The sequence below is a fragment of the Malaclemys terrapin genome, chromosome 12 (assembly GCF_027887155.1).
Source record: "Malaclemys terrapin pileata isolate rMalTer1 chromosome 12, rMalTer1.hap1, whole genome shotgun sequence".
Lineage (NCBI taxonomy): Eukaryota > Metazoa > Chordata > Testudines > Emydidae > Malaclemys > Malaclemys terrapin.
This window is the reverse complement of record NC_071516.1, coordinates 19,422,269-19,441,147: the sequence shown is the minus strand read 5'-3', so window position 1 is coordinate 19,441,147 and position 18,879 is coordinate 19,422,269. Positions and strand designations below refer to the sequence as shown.

At 46.7% G+C, this 18,879-nt stretch overlaps 1 protein-coding gene, 1 non-coding gene and 1 gene segment (V, D, J or C); all 3 read right to left on the bottom strand.

Annotated features, from left to right (window-relative positions):
• Positions 1-298: 298 nt before the first annotated feature.
• On the bottom strand, positions 299-10,408 carry LOC128846645 (Ig epsilon chain C region-like). The segment is given in 7 exon segments: positions 299-698; positions 1,645-1,953; positions 2,086-2,445; positions 3,324-3,443; positions 4,727-5,056; positions 5,993-6,334; positions 10,222-10,408. Coding segments are annotated over 7 exon segments (1,848 nt in total).
• A 120-nt stretch (positions 10,409-10,528) lies between these two features.
• LOC128847173 (small nucleolar RNA SNORA5) lies at positions 10,529-10,658 on the bottom strand. The gene has a single exon (XR_008446857.1). It is a non-coding gene; the product is annotated as a small nucleolar RNA SNORA5 (small nucleolar RNA).
• Positions 10,659-12,853: 2,195 nt separating this feature from the next.
• On the bottom strand, positions 12,854-17,158 carry TP53RK (TP53 regulating kinase). Its single transcript, XM_054046460.1, has 2 exons — positions 16,897-17,158; positions 12,854-13,484 (listed from the first exon to the last, which is right to left on the bottom strand). The coding sequence occupies exons 1-2, from the start codon at positions 17,132-17,134 to the stop codon at positions 13,006-13,008; spliced, it is 717 nt and encodes a 238-aa protein (XP_053902435.1). The 5' UTR covers positions 17,135-17,158; the 3' UTR covers positions 12,854-13,005.
• Positions 17,159-18,879: the final 1,721 nt, after the last annotated feature.

The window sequence follows — 18,879 nt, the reverse complement described above, 5'->3', positions numbered from 1 at the left end:
CCTGCAGTTGATCAGCTTTGTTCCCGTCCTACGCTTACATGCCGAGAGCAGCCACAGGCTGCATTCTAATAACATAACAATAATTAGAAATGAGGCGCTCTACAAACACAGCACTCCTCGCTCCACCCTTACGTAAGTGAGTGTTTGGACAGATGGGGGCTCTTAGGCGGAGAGATTAAGCATGCTGGGAGTCTGTGTCAGAGCTGAGATCAGGTCTCATTAAGTTCCTAGCTCACAGCCATCGGCTCACACCATCACTTTAGGCCTCCCTCTGGCACGCTACAGGCCTCATTTGGCCCCTTGACCACACTTCGCTTTAAACTAATCTCCGTTGTTCAGGCACTGTATGAACTATCCAATCAAACACGCTGTACAGGACATACCAGGCAGCTGCAGAGTGTATGATCTTTCTACAGAGTCCCTTAAAGCAGCATGTGTCACCCGACACGTAAACACTGCTCCTTCCTCTTCCCTTCCGGGCGTGACTCTCAAAACGCTCCAGATGGAGTGCAAACCATTGGCCCCCATTATGGAGACTGAATGGCAGACTCCCGCTTGCAGGAGCTGCCCATCTCGGAACCAGTTCACAGTGATCACGTTAGGGGAGAAGTTATTGATCCTGCAGTTCAGCCTCAGCTCCTCTCCCGCCACAGGAATGGAGGGGTCTGTGGTGATCCAGAGAACTTCAGGGGGTGTCCCTGTTCAAATTGAAAGAACACACAGCAGGACAGATGGTTAGATGAGTCACCTCCAATGTCAAGAAGAGGGCACATGGCCAAGATGCATAACTGTACCAATGGGAGTGGTGAATTATTCATGACAGTCATAATGAGAATGCGGGAGCCTACAGCTCACACAGTGAGAGCTGCTGCAAATTGTGCCTGGTTTGATTGTTTATGGCATGTTGCGGGTCTGGCAATGGAAATTTTTGGGTGTGACTGTAGCTTTGACCTTGGCCCAACATTGTGTGTGTCACACTCTTTCCCCTGTATCTATAGCTCATGGGGCTCTTGCAGTACTCCAGGCCCCCATCACATCCCCAGGCTCTCCTATACTGACACACGGTGCACTGTGCTGAATAAGGTCTCTCTCTACTCAGCCACAGCTACCACACCTCTTCTTCCTCATCCCAGACTTTGGGCATTACCTGGGCCGGTTCCACTTTGCGCCACCGCTGAAGATCAGTGTGTGAAATGGGGCTAAGACAAGAAAGCAGAAGGCCCATTCAGCAATCACTCTAATAGGCTGGGTTAGGAGGAACTCAGCTGCTCCTTAGCTTCCTCTACAGTCTTTAACCCAAAGGCCCCATTCGGATTCCAGGTGATCAAACCATTCTCACCTAGAAATACTTAATACTTCCATAGCACTTTATATTTAGTTGATGGTCACAATACCCCTATCCTCTACATCTTATAGATGAAAAACAAGGACTGACTTGCCCCAAGCCACATTCCAAGTCAGCGGTAGAGCCAGGATTAGATCTCAGGACTTCCTAGCACTATGCCCTGTGCACGGGCCAATAGACCACCCTGCCTCCCAAGCTCTGAATCTTTTGCACCTCGTGGTGCAAATCTGCTGAACCTCTCAAAGACAGCTCCACTATTAGCATCATTTGCAGCAGTTGACTCACGGCATGTATCTTACCTTGCAAGTTAACTTCATAGAAGAGTTCTTCTATATTTCCAAAGCTGCTGTGTTTTATCTGACAGATATAAACTGCCCCTTCCTCCTCATTGGTCAGTATAAACTCAGTCTGGCTCCAGACACTGAAATAGTCAATTTCACAAGGGAAAGGTCCAAACTGTGTCACATCACTAACCATTTGTCCATTTCTAAACCAAGTCAAAGTGATATCCTTCGGGTAAAATTTCTCTACTACGCAGCTCAGAATGAGCTTCTCTCCTACCGTGGGAGCCTGAGGCCAGCTAGTGATGTAGAGACTTGTCGGCCGAGCTGAAAGGGAGACAGAGAGAGCGTGTGTGTTTAGGGAAATCTTGTAAAAAGTTACTGTTCAGTTTTTGGCAAGGAGTCAGTAAGAAAAGAAGATCTGCTGGCAGGAGGCGGGGGGGGGAGGGGAGCTTTTACCTGTGACACTCAGCGTGGTGCTCATCCATATGGCGCTTTTCAGTGCGCTGTGCTCAACGCTGCATTCAAACACTGCCCCATCATCCCGGATGGTGGGTGTGTAGGTCAGACAGGATGGAACACTGAAGAACTTGCCATTGGTTTCCAAAGGCTGCCTTGCCTTGTCTGTAATATCGTCTCTCGGACCCAGAAGAAAAGAGGCTTCTCCAGGAGCTTCACTTGATGGCATTTGGGGGGTTCTCCGGTACCATTTCACACTAATCGCTTTTGGTCTAAACCCATTTATGTTGCACATCAGCTTCAGCTTCTCATTAATCGGGATCACATCTGGTTTGTTAATCAAGGAAACCTGAGGTGGCACTGAAAAGAAGATAAATTTGGGATTTAGAAGTCTCTGTGAGATGCTGGCATAGCAGAACTGGGGATTCCTGGATATATAAAGTAGTGATATTCACAGTAGGAGTGAAATATGAAATACTGGCCACAGTGAAATCAGCACACTGGGTACATGCCTAGAAAAGACCCAAAGTGTAGCTGCAGAGAGCCCTGGACCTTTTATGGGAGCCCTGCTTTGTCATCACTCTTGCTCAGACACAACCAGGACCTCCTCCACGCAATGGCCCTTTGCAATAAGATGAGTTGAGGGGGCCCACTCCCCTTTCAGTTGCTGAAACCCATCTTTTCTATCTGATTAAACCCTTGTGATCCTTCCAGTACTGACAAGTGCTATGACTGCTAAATCTAGTGCCCCAACCTCTATGGTTGGTCTCCTATAGTTGCTAAAACCCTCTTGCATCCCTCTAATGACTGGATTAGTCCAGGACAGATGGTTTAGGGAAATGAAATCAATCCTGCCATGTTGCAGGCAAATAAGCTAGATTACCTACTATTGATGCTTCCCAAGGAGTCTGCTCATGGGCCATACAGCTGATTGAGGTGTCCTAACATACAAAATATCCATAAGGAAATCAGATAGAAGTACAGAAGTTAGCAACTCCCTTCTTTGGGGCTCAGGATCAAATAGGATATTGGTTAACACTCTGGGTTAGAGAAAGCTTTAGCTCTGATTTTTAGGCCAACTTTCCTTTAACATAAGCTAAGAAGCATATTGTTCGCAGAGCATACCCTTAGCTAAGTTATTATTAGTTATTAATTATTATTACCATTAGTATATAAATGGGAGGCCTACCACAGCTAGAAGGATGCTGAAGGGTGCGAATGTTTAAAAAAAAATTTACCTTTCATAAGTTGTTCCCGATAGAATATGGTCAAAAATATACTACATGCTCCAGTTATCACAATACAAGCAGCAGCCACTCCAACAATGAACCCAATATCCCGATGATACTGCTTTGGGGCTGAAACAAATGTATTCATTAGAAACTATTTAAAATAATCAGATTCCACCCAAGGATCTCAAAGCATTTTACAAATAATTAATGAAGCTTCCCATCAGCCCTGGAAAGTGCAGCACTTCTGTATTATTATTATCCCCCTTTTACATGATGGTAAACTGAGTCAGAAAGAGGTCAAGCTATAATCAGTTCTGTGTAGGCAAGACAAGGGATTCTAGGCCTTTTGGATGACATGTGCACGAAGAATACACTTGAAAGAGGAGTGAACTGAGCTATGGAGTAACTTTGCTATTTTGGGTACAGGGCTATGTCTATGAAGGTATGAAGCAGGGATGGGGGTAATATGAGTTTGCTAGAGAAGGCTGATATACAGGATATTTGAGTGTTTTTTTGCTTTCCTGCCCTCAACTACAGCCTGAGTAACTGGGGCTGTGAGCTGGGGAGATTTGTGGGAACTGCAAGGGTGAAGAAGCAGATCTCCCATACAGGCTGCAGAGCTCAGCAGCTATTGAAGCCTCAAGGCTGCAAAAGTCCCTGGGAATGCTGCATTCCTCTTCTGTGGATGGTGGATCTGCAACAGCCCCACCCTACTCTCAGTCTCTTCCGCATGCCGTAGCATTGAGCCCACACAGAGCACAGCCTGAAGAGAGTGCAGAACCCCTGTGCAGGCCCCTGGAGTCCTGAGCCCCTGGGCACTGGTTTTACTGCACTCAGGACTTTCTGGAGTTAAGGCAGGATTTTGCCCCTATTAAAATTATTTCTCTCATCAATCATTTCTTAGGATTTCCCCAATGCGTAGAGAGTAGAATTGCCATTTGCTGGGAAATCCCAACATTTTTTAATTTGTTTTTGTTCCAAATCAAACTGAAAAGCTGAAAGTTTGAAATTTTCTACAAAATGAAAATTCAGAAAAAGTTTGATGTGGAACAACTGAAACATTTAATTTCAGTAATGTCAAAACATTGTTATATAAAATATTATCTATGGCATATATTCTATCATGTTAAATCTCTACATACAATATATTAAAACTAATATTTTAGTATAATATAAAAGTTTAAACAAAAATTAATCAAAACGATAAAGTCAAAATTAATCATTTTTACCTTATCAAAATTAAAAAGTAAAAAATGATTCATTTAAACTTTTTCCTGTTGAAAAATATCAAATCAACACGTTTCCACGAAACAGTTTGATTTCAGCAAAATTACATTTTCTGACAGAAAATTGTGCCATTAAAAATTTTTCAACCAGATCTATTCAGAGTCTGTTCTTGGGCCACTTACTCGTGACAAATATGGTTGTATTTCCTCTCAGCGGCTTTTCCAGAGATTCATGTCGGACTTCACAGATGTACAAGGATCCATCATCCTCTTCAGACACCTCTCGGGTCACCCGACTCAGCACGGTGAACATGCCCTTTTTATCATGAGCCAGTGGGACTCCCGTGCAGATATCCTGCGTTAAAGGTCTCTCGTGTTTACTGCCATACTTCCTAACCAGCCAGGAGATGTCAATTTCTTGAGGGTAAAATTGATGAACATCACAGGAAAAGGTTTTCTCTCCCCCTGCGGTAATTTCGGGGTTTTGGGGTGACAGCAACACTGTAGGCTGAGCTGGGAAGACAGATCACAGTCATGCACAAACAAGATCCTGTTGTTCATGATTCCCCATAAAAGATTCCTAATTAGCACTAGACACTAATTTTGCTTCTGAGAAGATAGTTAAAATTGGGAATACAGAGTTACATGGCATTAAGTGAATAAGACTAGATTCAAAATACTGACTGAGTGCTAATGGACACTAGTAAAAATTTAGTTCAAAATAAAAAGGAGAATGTAAATGCACAAATGAGTGATAGATACACACCAGTGAAGCACAGTAAGAATTCCTCTGAAGAGTTTCTTTTCTACAAAAGTTTTACTCTTATAACGTTAACATGTAAACAAGCCAGACCGTGACTAAATCATTGCATCAAAGAGACAGTAAAGGAGCTAACTTTAAACTGACCACAAGGACCTGGAAAGCACTTGATGATCCCCTAAGAAACGTTTGCTGCAGTTATCCTCAAACAAGTGCCTAAAAATAATTCAAAACAGTCACTGGAGAATGAACTGTAGGCAGTGGCAAGAGAAATTATAGGGGTTTGTTTAATATTCAGTGCTCCTATTCCAAAAAAGTCACTTCCTATCCATACGCGGTTTAGTGTTTACTGCAGGCTGGGGATAGGGAATCAGGCCTCTTGGTTCTAGACCCAGTTTTATCATCACTGTGGGACTCTGGGCAGGTCAGTTATTCTCTATATCTCAATTTCCCCCATCTGTAAAATGAGTTTATTAATACAGAATACTCCCATTTATCTGACACCCTATTGTCCCAATTCCGTAGTTTATGAAGCAATTAGGAATTCCTAAAGATGAAAATCTCCAAGGCTAAAATAAGGCAACTGTTTCATTACATCACAGCATCATGTCTTAACTCAACCCTTTGACTGGCCTCAAAGTTACACATAGGTTGGTTGTTTCTGTTTTATAGCTAATAGTATTGAGTACCTCTTACTTGGAGCTGGATTGTCCCACTTCCATATTGCGGGGTTATTAAAACAGTGCATGTGTAGATCCCTTCGTCATCTAATGTCACATTATGCAGGTTCAGTGATGCGCTGCCCTGGGTTAGTAATTGAGGATTCACCAAGGCCCCATTCCGGTGATATAACGTATGCTTTCCATCAAACTGGTATACGGTCTTCTCTCCAAATTCATTGTTTATGGTCCATTTCACTGCCACATCCTCCAATTTAACACTCTTCCAGATTGTAAAATTACAATGCAACTCAATATGTTTGTCCACCAGACAGAATACTGGGGAAGGGCTGGTCTTGATTTCCAATGTAGCTAAAAATAAAACAAACGAACATGCAATTGGCACTCACTATCAGTCTTAGTAACAGGAAAAGGAGCTATAGAGACTGAATTCTCAATCTCAGCCCTAATTAGGGGCTTGCCTAGGATCAGGATGGAGTCACATCACTGTGCCGGGGTGGGGACATTCGTGCTTCTATGGTTGTACCTGTCCTGTGGATAAATCAAAGCAATCAGACACATATCCGAGGGGATTGATATTTTTAGAAACTGAGCCCTATAAGAACATAGAACATAAGATCAGCCAGACTGAGTCAGACCAAAGATTCATCTAGCCCAGTAGCCTCTCTTTTGACAGAGGCCAGAGCCAGATGCTTCAGAGGGAATGAGCAGAACAGGGCAATTTCAAGTGAGCCATCCCTTGTCATCCAGTTCCAGCTTCTGGCAGTTGGAGGTTTAGGTACACCCGGAGCATGGGGTTGCATCCCTGAGCATCTTGGCTAATAGCCGTCTTGGCTAATCGCCATAGTTCATAAACATGAATTTATCTAATTCTTTTTTCAACCCAGTTATTATTTTGGCCTTCACAACATCCCCTGCAACGAGTTCCATAAGTTTTCTCTGCATTGTGTGAAGAAATATGTCCTTTTTTTGTTTTAAACCTGCTGCCTATTAATTTCATTGGGTGACCCCTAGTTCCTGTGTTATGTGAAGGGGTAAATAACACTTCCCTGTTCACTTTCTCCGCACCATTCATGATTTTATAGACTGCTATTATATTTTCCCCCCCCTCCCTCCCCAGCTGAACTGTCCCAGTCTTTTTAATCTCTCCCAGTATGGAACCTGTACCATACCCCTATTCATTCTTGTTGTCTTGTTGCCCTTCTCTGTACCTTTTCCAATTCTAATATATCTTTTTTTGAGATGGGGTGACCAATATATTGATGCTTTGGAGCACCAGACATGTCATTGTTTACTCAATGGGACACTGTCAACATAAAAATTACACATCTGTCTCAAATGTATTTCCTTACGCTTGTTACAAGTAACACGTGAAAAGGATTAGAGAGGGGAGTTGGATTCATTTTTTGTTTGTTTATTCCATGCCTTTGACAGCACACTATGCCAAGCACAGGTCTCAGATCTGCTAGCAAGGATGTCTGCACCCATGTGCAGCCCCATTGAAGTCAATGGGTATTACATAGGGTAGGATTCACACCAACTGAAACAAATGGTGGATCGTGATCTTAGTCAGTTTCCTCTTTTAATTGTGTGAGTTCAGAAAATGTAATCGTAAAAAACACAATTAAGACTCAAGAGATCAAGATAAGACCTGAAACAACTTTTCATTCATTTTTTTTAATTGACTAGATTTCAAGCTGATGGTACCATTTGCTTTTCTAAGTCATTGTCATACATTTCTGTCTGTGGAACATCTCTTCCCAATTTGTAAAAGGTCTGCTATAGAAATTGTTCCACATGTTTGTTCCAGATTCCTGTCTGAAATAAACCTAGCCATGTTAGGGAGCCAACTGCACTCTTTGGTATTGGAGATTTCAGAAATTAATCAGACTTCTTTTTTTTGTAACTATGCCACTGTAGTCAAACATACCTTTAATAAAACTAACCTTATTTATTACTAAACAAGTCAGGAGATTATATTTTCCACTTGGACTGCAGTTGTGGAATTTGGATAGTTCTTAATGGACATAACATTTCCTTTTCTCCTTCCCCCTCCCCCACTTCAACTTCCCCAAATGGCAAACGTTCAGAATAGTTTTCATGTTATCTCCTTTGAATTCTTATTTATTTTATTTATTGTTACAACACAGCTCTTCGGGCCACATTCTGCTCTTGATGCACTTGAAAACGGGAATCTCCAGTGAAATTAACAGGAGCCCTGTAGGTGCATCCAAGAGCAGAATTTGGCCCTTAAAACTGAAACCCTCAAACTTGGAAGCTGAAGACACTTTGGGCCAAATTTGCCTTCACTTTAGATGCAAGTTGTTACACATTCCAAACAATTCGTGTAAAATATTATTACTTTTCTAGCCCTGTTCTGTGAAGCATTCCAAATATTAGTTACCCTGATATTCTATGTTTGCTCTGTATTGTGTTGCAACATAGCCACTCATATCTCTGGAATGTAAACTCTTTTGAGGAGGGACCTATTATTTGTCTGGCATAAGTTTATCTAGCATATAGCACCATGTGTGACAGATATGGCAATGTCGCAATATCCCTGAAGATCTTATTGTATTAAGTTCATGTAATCTCTCTAGGGGCAAGATATGACCAATGTAGGAACGGGGAGTTCAAAAGATTCTATTGAAAATGCCAGACTAGTATGGACTTTTGGGACAATAAGCATTAACTGCAGTTCCTGGGGATACCTAGGGTGCAATTAACGTATGTTATCCAACTCTGGTTATGCAAAAACCCAGCCTTTTCAAGCTACGTCCAGAGGAGAGGGTCTTTGTTGATTACCCATTGTAGAAGATCAAAGGCCTAAGCTGTATAAAGAAACTAATGCTCTGCCCAGCCCTTGTTCTGGTTCTGGAGCTAAGATGGATATGAACTTTCAACCACAGGAAAAATCCAGTGGTGGGTTTTGAAAGACTGAAAGCTACCAGTGCGCTAGGTTGGTGTTGGGGGTGACCAGTGGTAACCGTTCTAGCACGTGTGTAGATTCTTTTATTGTTTTCTCTGTCCTGTTTTTACCTTAAGAATAAATGTACTTGCTTAAAAGGAGCTATGTGGTAACCTGTAACTGTGGGCTATAGCCTTCAGGGAGAAAGCAACATGCAGATGCTCACTTGTTTAGGCAGTCTGGCTTGCTGAGGATATCACAGTGTAATCCAAGGAGCTGTGCAGCCTTAAAATCCCCTGTGAGGAGGGACAGAGAGATGCAGGTCTCTGCTCAAGAGAGGTGATGGCTGGGAACCAGAAACCTTTAAGTGAATGTCCTAGAGGAACCATGGAGGGGGAATACAGGTGCAGTTACCAGAAACTATGAGTTAGGCTTGACAGAAATTGGTTTACACACACACACATATATATATATCAATTTTATTTTTAAGAATTTTAAAGATTGTTATCAATTTAAATTTGCACCGCTGCACAAGATGGGGTTTAAAGCTTTTTTCTATTTTTATCTATTTAAATGTTTATAGTTGTGGGAAATTATGGGGGTCAGACAATTATTTAATGACAATAGACATTGAAATTCAATCAATTAAAGCTTTATAACCAAACACAAACGGTCAATATCACATGTCAAAATGTCCACAGTAAATACCCTCAAATCAAGCAATCCGACCTGTTCACTAGCCCATTTGTAACAAGCCGAATTCAAAGTCTAGATCACTGGATTTAGACTCTTAAGAAGTTATCAGGCAGCATTTTTCTTACTTTGCCCAGCTGTAACTTTCGATGATTACTGATAGAAATGTTTTGCCGGTTCCTGTGTGTACCGTGAAACTGACATTTACTGATAAAAATCTAATCCTTCCCAACCTACTTAGCCTGCTACTTAAATAAACCACAAGACCACCGCCAACTTCGGGACTTTCCTCCCTCTCATTGCGGTGACACTTCGGGTTTGTGTTCAACCTCAACTCCGACGGATTTAAAAAAATCCCCCAAGGCCCAACACTGCCGCCTTGGCTGCTGTTGAACAGTATCTTCCTTCGGGAATAGCCCCAGCTGAACAGACCCACTCAAGGAGCAAGGTCCTGCACAAAGGCGAATAGAGGCGGCGGAGTCTGGCTGGCAGCGACGGGTCATTGATTGGAAATACAGCAGCGGCAAAGGAGGGGAAGGCGGCGGGAGGGGCAGCGAAGGGAACCTCCCGTGTCACTCGCCGCCTCCAGCAGGCACAGCCCAAGCCGCAGGGCAGAGGAAGAGGGGAGCGTCCATACCTGCAGCCACGAGGTGCACCAGCATGAGCAGCGCTTCCATAGTCCGGTGTGGGCAGGGCGGGGAGCCGGGAAGGAGCCGCCGCAGCAGGTGCACTTTGAACTGCTGGAGAAGTTAGCGCAGCCAGGAGTAGCCTCGCCCCGAGAAGGGCCCCGCCCCCAGACGTGCCGGGAAAGCTAAGACTGATGCCCCCCCCCCCCCCACACACACACACACACAGCGGGGTGCAGCCAGGGGCTTGGCTCAGGAAAGGGCGCTGCAGGGCAAGGGGGTCAGAGCAGGGAGTCGCTCTCCTCGGCCGCCTGGTAAAACTGTCCCCGGGCCGGTGGAACCCGGCTCCCACGGCGGGGGAACCGGGCACTTGACCTGGGCAAACTTCTCTGGCAAGGAAGTGAATACGCGCCGGGCACGGGCAGCCCGAAGCGCTAGGACGCTTGCACGAGGAGGAGAATAGCGGCCCCGAACTCGGCTCCTCCCCGCTCTCAGGCTGCGGCGCTAAAGCGGAGCCACGGAGCTGCTTGGTAGGTGTCTCGCTCCGATTGCCGGCATGGCAGCGGCTTCTTGGGTGCCGCCTTCCCCACCGAGCGAGGGGCGGACCCCTTGTGCGCCCGTTCTCTTCCCCCGGGACAAAGAAACTCACCATGCTCCCTCCCACAAGCCCTGGGGGCTGCCCGAGACCCAGGGGGCTGCCCCCAAGCTCAGGGCTCCTTAAGATACAAAAAAATATAACCACCCAGCTTCCCCATAGTGTGTAGATGAGCCGTGGTTACAAAAATGTCACCGGAAAAATAAAACTACAGTAGTTATTAGTTTACAGCAGTGGTTATTACAAAATAAGAAGAGGTTCAGAGAATGGTGACAAGAATGATTAGGGCTTGTCTACACTACTTGTCCATGGAAAAAGCTCATAGGAAGAGAGACTGAAAAGATGCAGATTCTGTATTTTGGAAAGGACATAAACAACAGGGAATAAAAGTATAAAATAAGGTATGGTATAGAGATGGTAGATCAGGAGTTTCTGCTCTTCCCATTTCATACCACAGGAACAAGGGAACAAAGGTGACAAGTTCTAAACTGATGAAAAGAAATAAATACATAATTAGAGTGTAGAACTGATAGCCACCAAAAGTCAGAGGCTAAGAACTTAACATTCAAGAAGGAATTGGACATTTATACAGATGACAAGAATACCCACTTATAGTAGCTAATGCTAAGAACATATTTCCAATTAATGTTTAAACGTGTGGTTCAGGGCTTAGATGTATGAGTGATCATGATGTGGGGGGCTGATTAGCCCACATCTGCCAACTGCAGAATTCTGGCTCCTGGGGGAATTCTGCACCATTGCACAACACAAAGTTTGCTCAGAATTAATGTTCTGCACAGAATTTAATTCCCTCCCGTCCCCTGCAGAATTGGCACTGCAGAGCTGCTGCCCACTGCTAAGGTCCAGCAGAGCCCAGCTCCCCAGGAGGCTTGGGCAGGCTGCAGTTCCCGGGTTTGCTGGCCCCAGTCAGTCACATAGTGCCCCCAGACTCCCTCCCTGCACAGCAGCTGCCAGAAGAGGCAGAAGCCATAGCTGGGAGCTGCAGGGAGGGGCTGCTGGTTTCCAGGAGGGGAGACTTGAGTAAGGAGGGGGTGAAGCCTGCCTGGGGGGGTGGGGGGAGACATGACTCGAGCTGGCAGCCGAACCTTTAAATTGTGCCTCCTCCCCCCCCCCCCCCCCCACTCTCTCTATCAGAAGGTACGAGTTGTCTCTGCCTGGCAGGCAGTAATGAAATTTTGGAGCAGAACCTGCAGCTGGACTCTGAGGATGTGGACGTATGTGACACACCAAGAGTGAGGCACCCAACGAAAGCATAACAGAGAAACAGGAACTGGATTGTCCTAGGGGTTTCTTTAACTCCCTACTTCTGGGGGGAATCCTTTTTGTCATCTGTATCATTACAGACATACTTGTTGACAGGTATTTTGAAATAAATTACCAAATAATTGAAAATGGCATGATTATATTATGTTTTGACAAATAAAATATGTAGAATTTTAATTTTTTAGTGCAGAATTCCACCAAGAATACATTTGCCTCAGAAGTATCTGATATTGACCAGTGTTGGAAACAGGATACCAGAGTAGATGAACCTCATCTCTGATCCACTATGGCATTCCACTGTTGCTATACTCCGATTTAAAAAAAAAAAAATTGATTTATTTTAGAGGGCCTAAACAGTCAGAGTGGAAGCACTCCTTCTTACAGAACTCTGCATGGAAAGTTGCAACACTTTTGTTTAACTGAAAGATCCTCAGCAGAGGACTTGGTCATTTCTGTAACTGACTATTGGTTTAAGAAAACAAAGTTGATTTGAAAACAGAGCCAAAATTTACACTTTCCCAAATTTACTGCAATAAACATAACATTTTTAATGCTCTAACAATACAAGCTCTATGTTTGCATAGCAAATCACACTACAAATACTGGATTTTTCTTTTTAAAAAGGGATATCTGATCATTCAGAGACAAGAAAAGCAACTGTTCCCACCTCAGCTGTTACTTTCCCACCTGCACTCCCATCACCTGTCATTAACTTGGTTACTCTGAGCCACTTGTCAGATTGCTGTACAAGGATCACCACCATGTTGGATTAAACTGGTTTATTGTACATTTGTAAGACAATGAAAGCTACCAAAATGGTGAATTATGAAATAAGACCAAACAATTAATAAACAAGCACATTTGCACATCATAGGAAGTTACATTTCCCCTACCCTCCCACAAATTCTGCTTTCTTCTATCCAACCATGGATCTCTTTCTTCCCCGTAGTCGTACTTCATCCAGCTTTTTGATCACTAGACTTGATTTTTTAGATGTAGCAGAGTACTTCTTCAGCAGGGCTTCAAACAGTGTGTCTGTGTTTGGATGAGTACTTAGAAAAGCTTTCTCCAAAACATACAAATCAACTCCTTTATCCTCAGGAAGACCAGAAATAAAACTCAGTCCAAAATCTATCAGCACCAGGTCCAGCTCTTCTACTGGTGGTCGCAAAAGCATGTTGGAAGTTGTAAGATCTCCATGGATAAGATCCTCATCATGCATTCGTGCCAAAACCTCACCTATCTTTTCTGCTAAGAGAAAGAGGTTGCTGGTATCCTTTCCACTTTGCTGTACAGAAGTTATATAATCCCGAACTGTAGTTGATTCTACAATATCTTCAAGATATATACAGTTGGAGACATAATCCACAAAGTAAACGACTGGTGCAGAAATCCCTATTAAAAAAAAAGAGTTGAAGAAATGCTAGCCTTTAGCTTATAAGAATTTTTAAGCTTGCTTTAAGATATTCAAAATTTATAATTACATAAATCAAATACACTCTTAGAAGTTTACAACACGATCCTGGAATTGGGACAGAAGCTCAAAATCCTGACCTCTAGTGCACTGACAAGTCCAAGTTTAGCAGTGTTAAGTTTACTGCCCTGCCTAATGTCTGGTCTACACTTAGAATATAGGTCGCCAGAGCTATGGCGCTCAGAGATGTGAAAAAGCCACACCCAACTACCATAGCTTTGCCAACCCAACCCTCGGCATAGGACACAGCTAGGTTGACAGAAAAATGCTTCCATCAACCTACCTACCGTCACTCAAGGAGGTGGTTTTCCAATAGCAACAACAACAACAAAAAAACCCAAAGAGAACGAGGAGTACTTGTGGCACCTCAGAGACTAACAAATTTGAGCATAAGCTTTCATGGGCTAAAACCCACTTCGTCAGATGCATGAAGTAGAAAATACAGTAGGATGGTATACAGCTGGTATGGCAACACCCATTTTTTCATGTTCTCTGTGTATATATATCTTCCTACTGTAGTTTCCACTGCATGCATCCGATGAGTGGGTTTTAGCCCACAAAAGCTTATGCTCAAATTTATTAGTCTCTAAAGTGCCACAAGTACTCCTCGTTCCTTTTGCTGATACAGACTAACCTGGCTAACACTCTGGGGAAAAAAACGAAAACCCTTCCATCACTGTAGAATGTGACGACACCACAGAATTACGCCGACATGGCTACTGCGCTGTAGCTATACCACTGGATCCCCCATAATGTAGACAAGCTCGAAATTTCAACTCCTGAAATTTCATTATGTATCCTTAAATCCCCCCCTGCACTTTCAGTGGAATACAGGATTAATCACTCGGCCAGACAACACATTTGTCTGGCAGATGCAGAATATATGCTAAGATTTTGTCCTAGGCATGGCTGCATTTTGAGCAGATCCTGAGCAAATACCATAAATCAGGAAAATGACGAAGACACACATACCAGTTATTTGTGAGAAGAAAAAAATACCATACAAGAATCTTGAAATTACAGATGAAGATAAATATCACCCTGTTTTAATGGGGTCACCAGAGCTGGCTTAGACTTGCTGGGACCCGGGGCTGAAGCCAAAAGCTCAAGCCTGAGGGCTTCGGCCCTGGGCAGCAGGGCTCAGGTTACAGGTCCCCTGCCTGTGGCTGAAGCCCTCAGGCTTTACTTCCCATCCCCGGGGCGGTGGGGCTCAGGCTTTGGCCCCTTCACCCAGGGCAGTGGGCTCGGGCTTCAGCCCCCCATCTTGGGGGTCATGTAATAATTTTTGTTGCCAGAAGGGGGTCGCACTGCAATGAAGTTTGAGATCCCCTGCATTAGTGGATGGTGCCCTGAAGATCAAGGTTTTATCTTCCTGCTTCACTTTTGCCCCACTATAACTTAGGCTGTTCCTATTATTCATCCAAGAGCTTGTCTACACTTGAAAGTTACTTCAGAGTAAGGTAAAGTGTGAATTTAGGGCACGATAGCGTTCAGAATAGCTTCTTGTATTGACACTACTTCAGAATATGGGCTTGTCTACCCTATAGGTATTACAGCAGGGCAACTAAAGTGCTGTAGCACTATAGAGGCTTCCAACAGTGACAGATGGGATTTTTCTATCACTGTAGGCAAGCCACCTCCCAACCCTGATAGCTAGCTCAAGGGAAGCATTCTTCTGTCAACCTAGCCACATTTACACTAGAGGTCAGGTTGGAATAGCTACTACGCTCAGAGTTGTGAACTTTTCCCAACTTCTGAGCAACATAGGGCTTGGCTACCCTTGCAGATGTAGAGCGCTGGCAGTAAAACCAGCCTTCGGAGACCAGAGCAGGGGAAACGCTGCCATGTGTTTACACGGTCAGCTGCAAGCGCACTGGCGTGGCCACATTAGCAGCTCTTGCAACGCCACAAAGAGCAGTGCATTGTGGTAGCTATCCCAGTGTGCAAGTGACGGGAATGTGCTTTTCAAATGGGGGGGGGGGGTGACAGGAGTGTGTTGTGTGTATGTGGGGGGAGAGACTGTGTTTTGGGGGGCAGAGAGTGTGTCAGCATGCAGTCTTTTAAGTTCAGATAGCAATAGACCTCCCCTCCCCTCCTCACAACAGCAGCATTCCACACTAATGGTTTGCTTTGTCCCGGAGCAGATAAGCATGCTGGCTGTCAGAAACAGAGCTCTGAAAGGGGAAATCTGCATGCCTGCAGCCAATTTCAAAACAAGGAGAAGAGTGGCCACTTGACTTCAGGGGATTATGGGACATTTCCGGAGGCCAATCACAGCACAGTAATGCTACACCTCATCCACACTGACACCCGGGCTGAGGGGCACAGCAAGCTTTATGCTTCTTGTGGAGGTGGATTACCAGGAGCAGAATCCAGGTGATCAACGTGCCTTGTGAGCGTGGACACCTCAGGAGTTAGGGCGCCCGGGGCTGCTTTAATGCGCTCTAACTTGCAAGTTTATCCAAGCCCATAGATATGTCACTCTACATTTTAAATTGTAGACAAGATCTCAGAATAATCATGCAGGGCCCTGTTGGAGAACACCCATTTCCATTACTTCCCCAACATAGAAAACCCCAAGCCTCTTTCTAAATACTATCAATATACTCTGTGAATACATTAATATTGTGAAGTGTTCAGACACTACAATGAGGACCACAGAAAACAATATCCTGTGGCAGCGAGTCACTCAGGACAATTGTGTGCTGGATTTTAAACAAGTCCTTTTGTGTAGGTTTTTGTTGCCTCTCAATTTGACTACAAGCCCTGTTACCTGGGGTTATGAAAAAGTGTAAAGAGGTGCTGATGGCTCCATTCACGCTACAAACCCCTCCCCAACCAGTGCCAAGACCCTTCCATACAAGCAGCTCCTATCTCTCCCTAGACCAGTGGCTCTCAAACTTTTGTACTGGTGACCCCTTTCACATAGCAAGCCTCTGAGTACAACCCCCCTTATAAATTAAAAACACTTTTTTATACATTTAACACCATTATAAATGCTGGCAGCAAAGCGGGTTTGGGGTGGAGGTTGACAGCTCATGACCCCCCATATAATAACTTTGTGACCCTAAGGGGTCCCAACCCCCAGTTTGAGAACCCCTGCCCTAGACTCATTCCTGTACCTCTCCAGCTGAGCCCCACACCACACCACAGAGCCCCCACCTCCTCCTAGGCTCCCCCACCCCCCCTTGCCCCACAAGCAACCCCCACCTCACCATAGACTCACACACCCCCGGCAAACCCACCCCACACCCACAGAGCCCCCCTCTGCCCCTGAGCTAAGCCCCCCCCCCCGCCACCCCTAGGCTGAGCCCCCCCATCTCTCAGCCCCACCTGCCCGGCGGCAGCGCAGCAAGGAGCGGGCCTCCTGCGCCGTCCGCCGCCGGCTCAGCCGCTCCTCCAGCGCCGGGTGCCGGTAGCGCTTGGGGAAGCGGAGCTTGACCACAGCCGCCCGGCCCAGGAACTGTCCCCGGTAGAGCCGCGCCTCGGCCCCCTGCTGCACCAGCTGCAGCCCCTGCAGCGGCGGGGGAGACACCGCGCACGCTCCCGCCTCGCCTCCCCCACCGGCCATGATAGAGGCGGCCCCTACGCTACTTGCGTACGTCAGCTCCGTGGCCGGCGTAACCTGCGTGCGAGAAAGGAACACGACACCGCCCCCTCCGTGCCACGTGACTTACCGGGGCCCTCGGGAAACCTCGGGTTCGGCTACCGGAAATAGCCGAACCGCCCAGGAGAGCATTCAAGGGAGGAGCCTGTAACCCCACCCTACCCCGCCCCGCCAGCCTGCGGCTCCTGCCCGTTACACCAGCCTACGGAGGACCCTGCTAACCCATACCGGCCTCGCTCCCTCCCTCTCTGAGCTTCACCCCGCCCCCCCATACCGCTCTTCCCGTGTATCACCCCGCCCCTCTATACCGCCCTCGCTCCTTTATAGTCCCTCTAGGCAGCGCCTGCATCTGTAACTTTCACTCTATGCATCCGAAGAAGTGAGGTTTTTACCCACGAAAGCTTATGCCCAAATAAATCTGTTAGTCTTTAAGGTGCCACCAGACTCCTTGTTGTTTTTGTAGATACAGACTGACACGGCTACCCCCTGATACTTTCCAATCCCATCACTCCCCCTCCACCATACCGCCCTCCCGCTATGAATCACCTCACCCCACCCCTCTATACTACTGCCTCTCCCTTCTGGGGTCCCTCCTGCCTTCTCGGGTCTAGGGTTGCCAGGCGTATGGTTTTCAATGGGAACGCCCAGTCAAAAACGGACCCTGGTGGCTCCAGTCGGCCTGACAGATGGGTGGCCACAGAGGTGCCACGCGCTGCGCCCATCTCAGTGCCGGCTCCGCAGTTCCCACTGGCTGGAAACCACGACCAATGGGAGCTGTGAGCGTGAGGGCAGTGTGCGGAGCCTCCCTATCCGCCCATGCATCTAGGGGCTGCAGGGACCTGGTGGTAGGGTTACCATACGTCCTCTTTTTCCCGGACATGTCCGGCTTTTCGGCACTCAAACCCCCGTCCGGGGGGAATTGCCAAAAAGCTGAACATGTCCGGGAAATTGCCGCCCAGGCACTTCCCCTCCCGCGGCAGCTCTGCTCCTCCCCTGACTCTTCGGCTCTGTTTAAGAGCCGAGCTGCCCGAGCGCTATTGGCTTCAGGCAGCCCCCTTGCCTCCGGACCCCAGCCGCCGGCCGGGCACTTCCCCTCCCGGGCTCCGGCGGCGCAGGGTCCGGAGGCATGGGGGCTGCCTGAAGCCGGTAGCGCTCGGGCAGCCCGGCTCTTAAACAGAGCCGAAGAGTCAGGGGAGGAGCAGAGCCTCCGGCCGCGGCGGCTCTGCTCCTCCCCGACTCTTCGGCTCTGTTTAAGAGCCGAGTGCTACAGGCTTTGGGCAGCCCCCATGCCTCCGGACCCTGCGCCGCCGGAGCCCGGGAGGGGAAGTGCCCAGCTGGGGGCGCAGGGTCCGGAGGCAAGGGGGCTGCCCGAAGCCCAAGTGCTACTGGCTTCATGGTTTGCCGGGCAGCTGGGGAAGCGCTGGCTGGGGGCGCAGGGTCTGGGGGCTGCCCGGCAAACCGTGAAGCTGGTAGCGCTCGGGCAGCCCTTTTCGTGTGGCTGGGAGTGGGAGGGAGGAGGGGGCGGAGATAGGGCGGGGAAGGGGCGGAGTTGGGGTGGGGAAATGGGCGGGGCCAGGGCCCATGGAGGGTCCTCTTTTTTTATTTGTTAGATATGGTAACCCTACCTGGTGGTCACCTCTGGGAGCCGTGGTAAGCGCCACTGGGACCCTGCACTCCGAACCCCTCCTGCACCCCAACCTCCTGCCCCT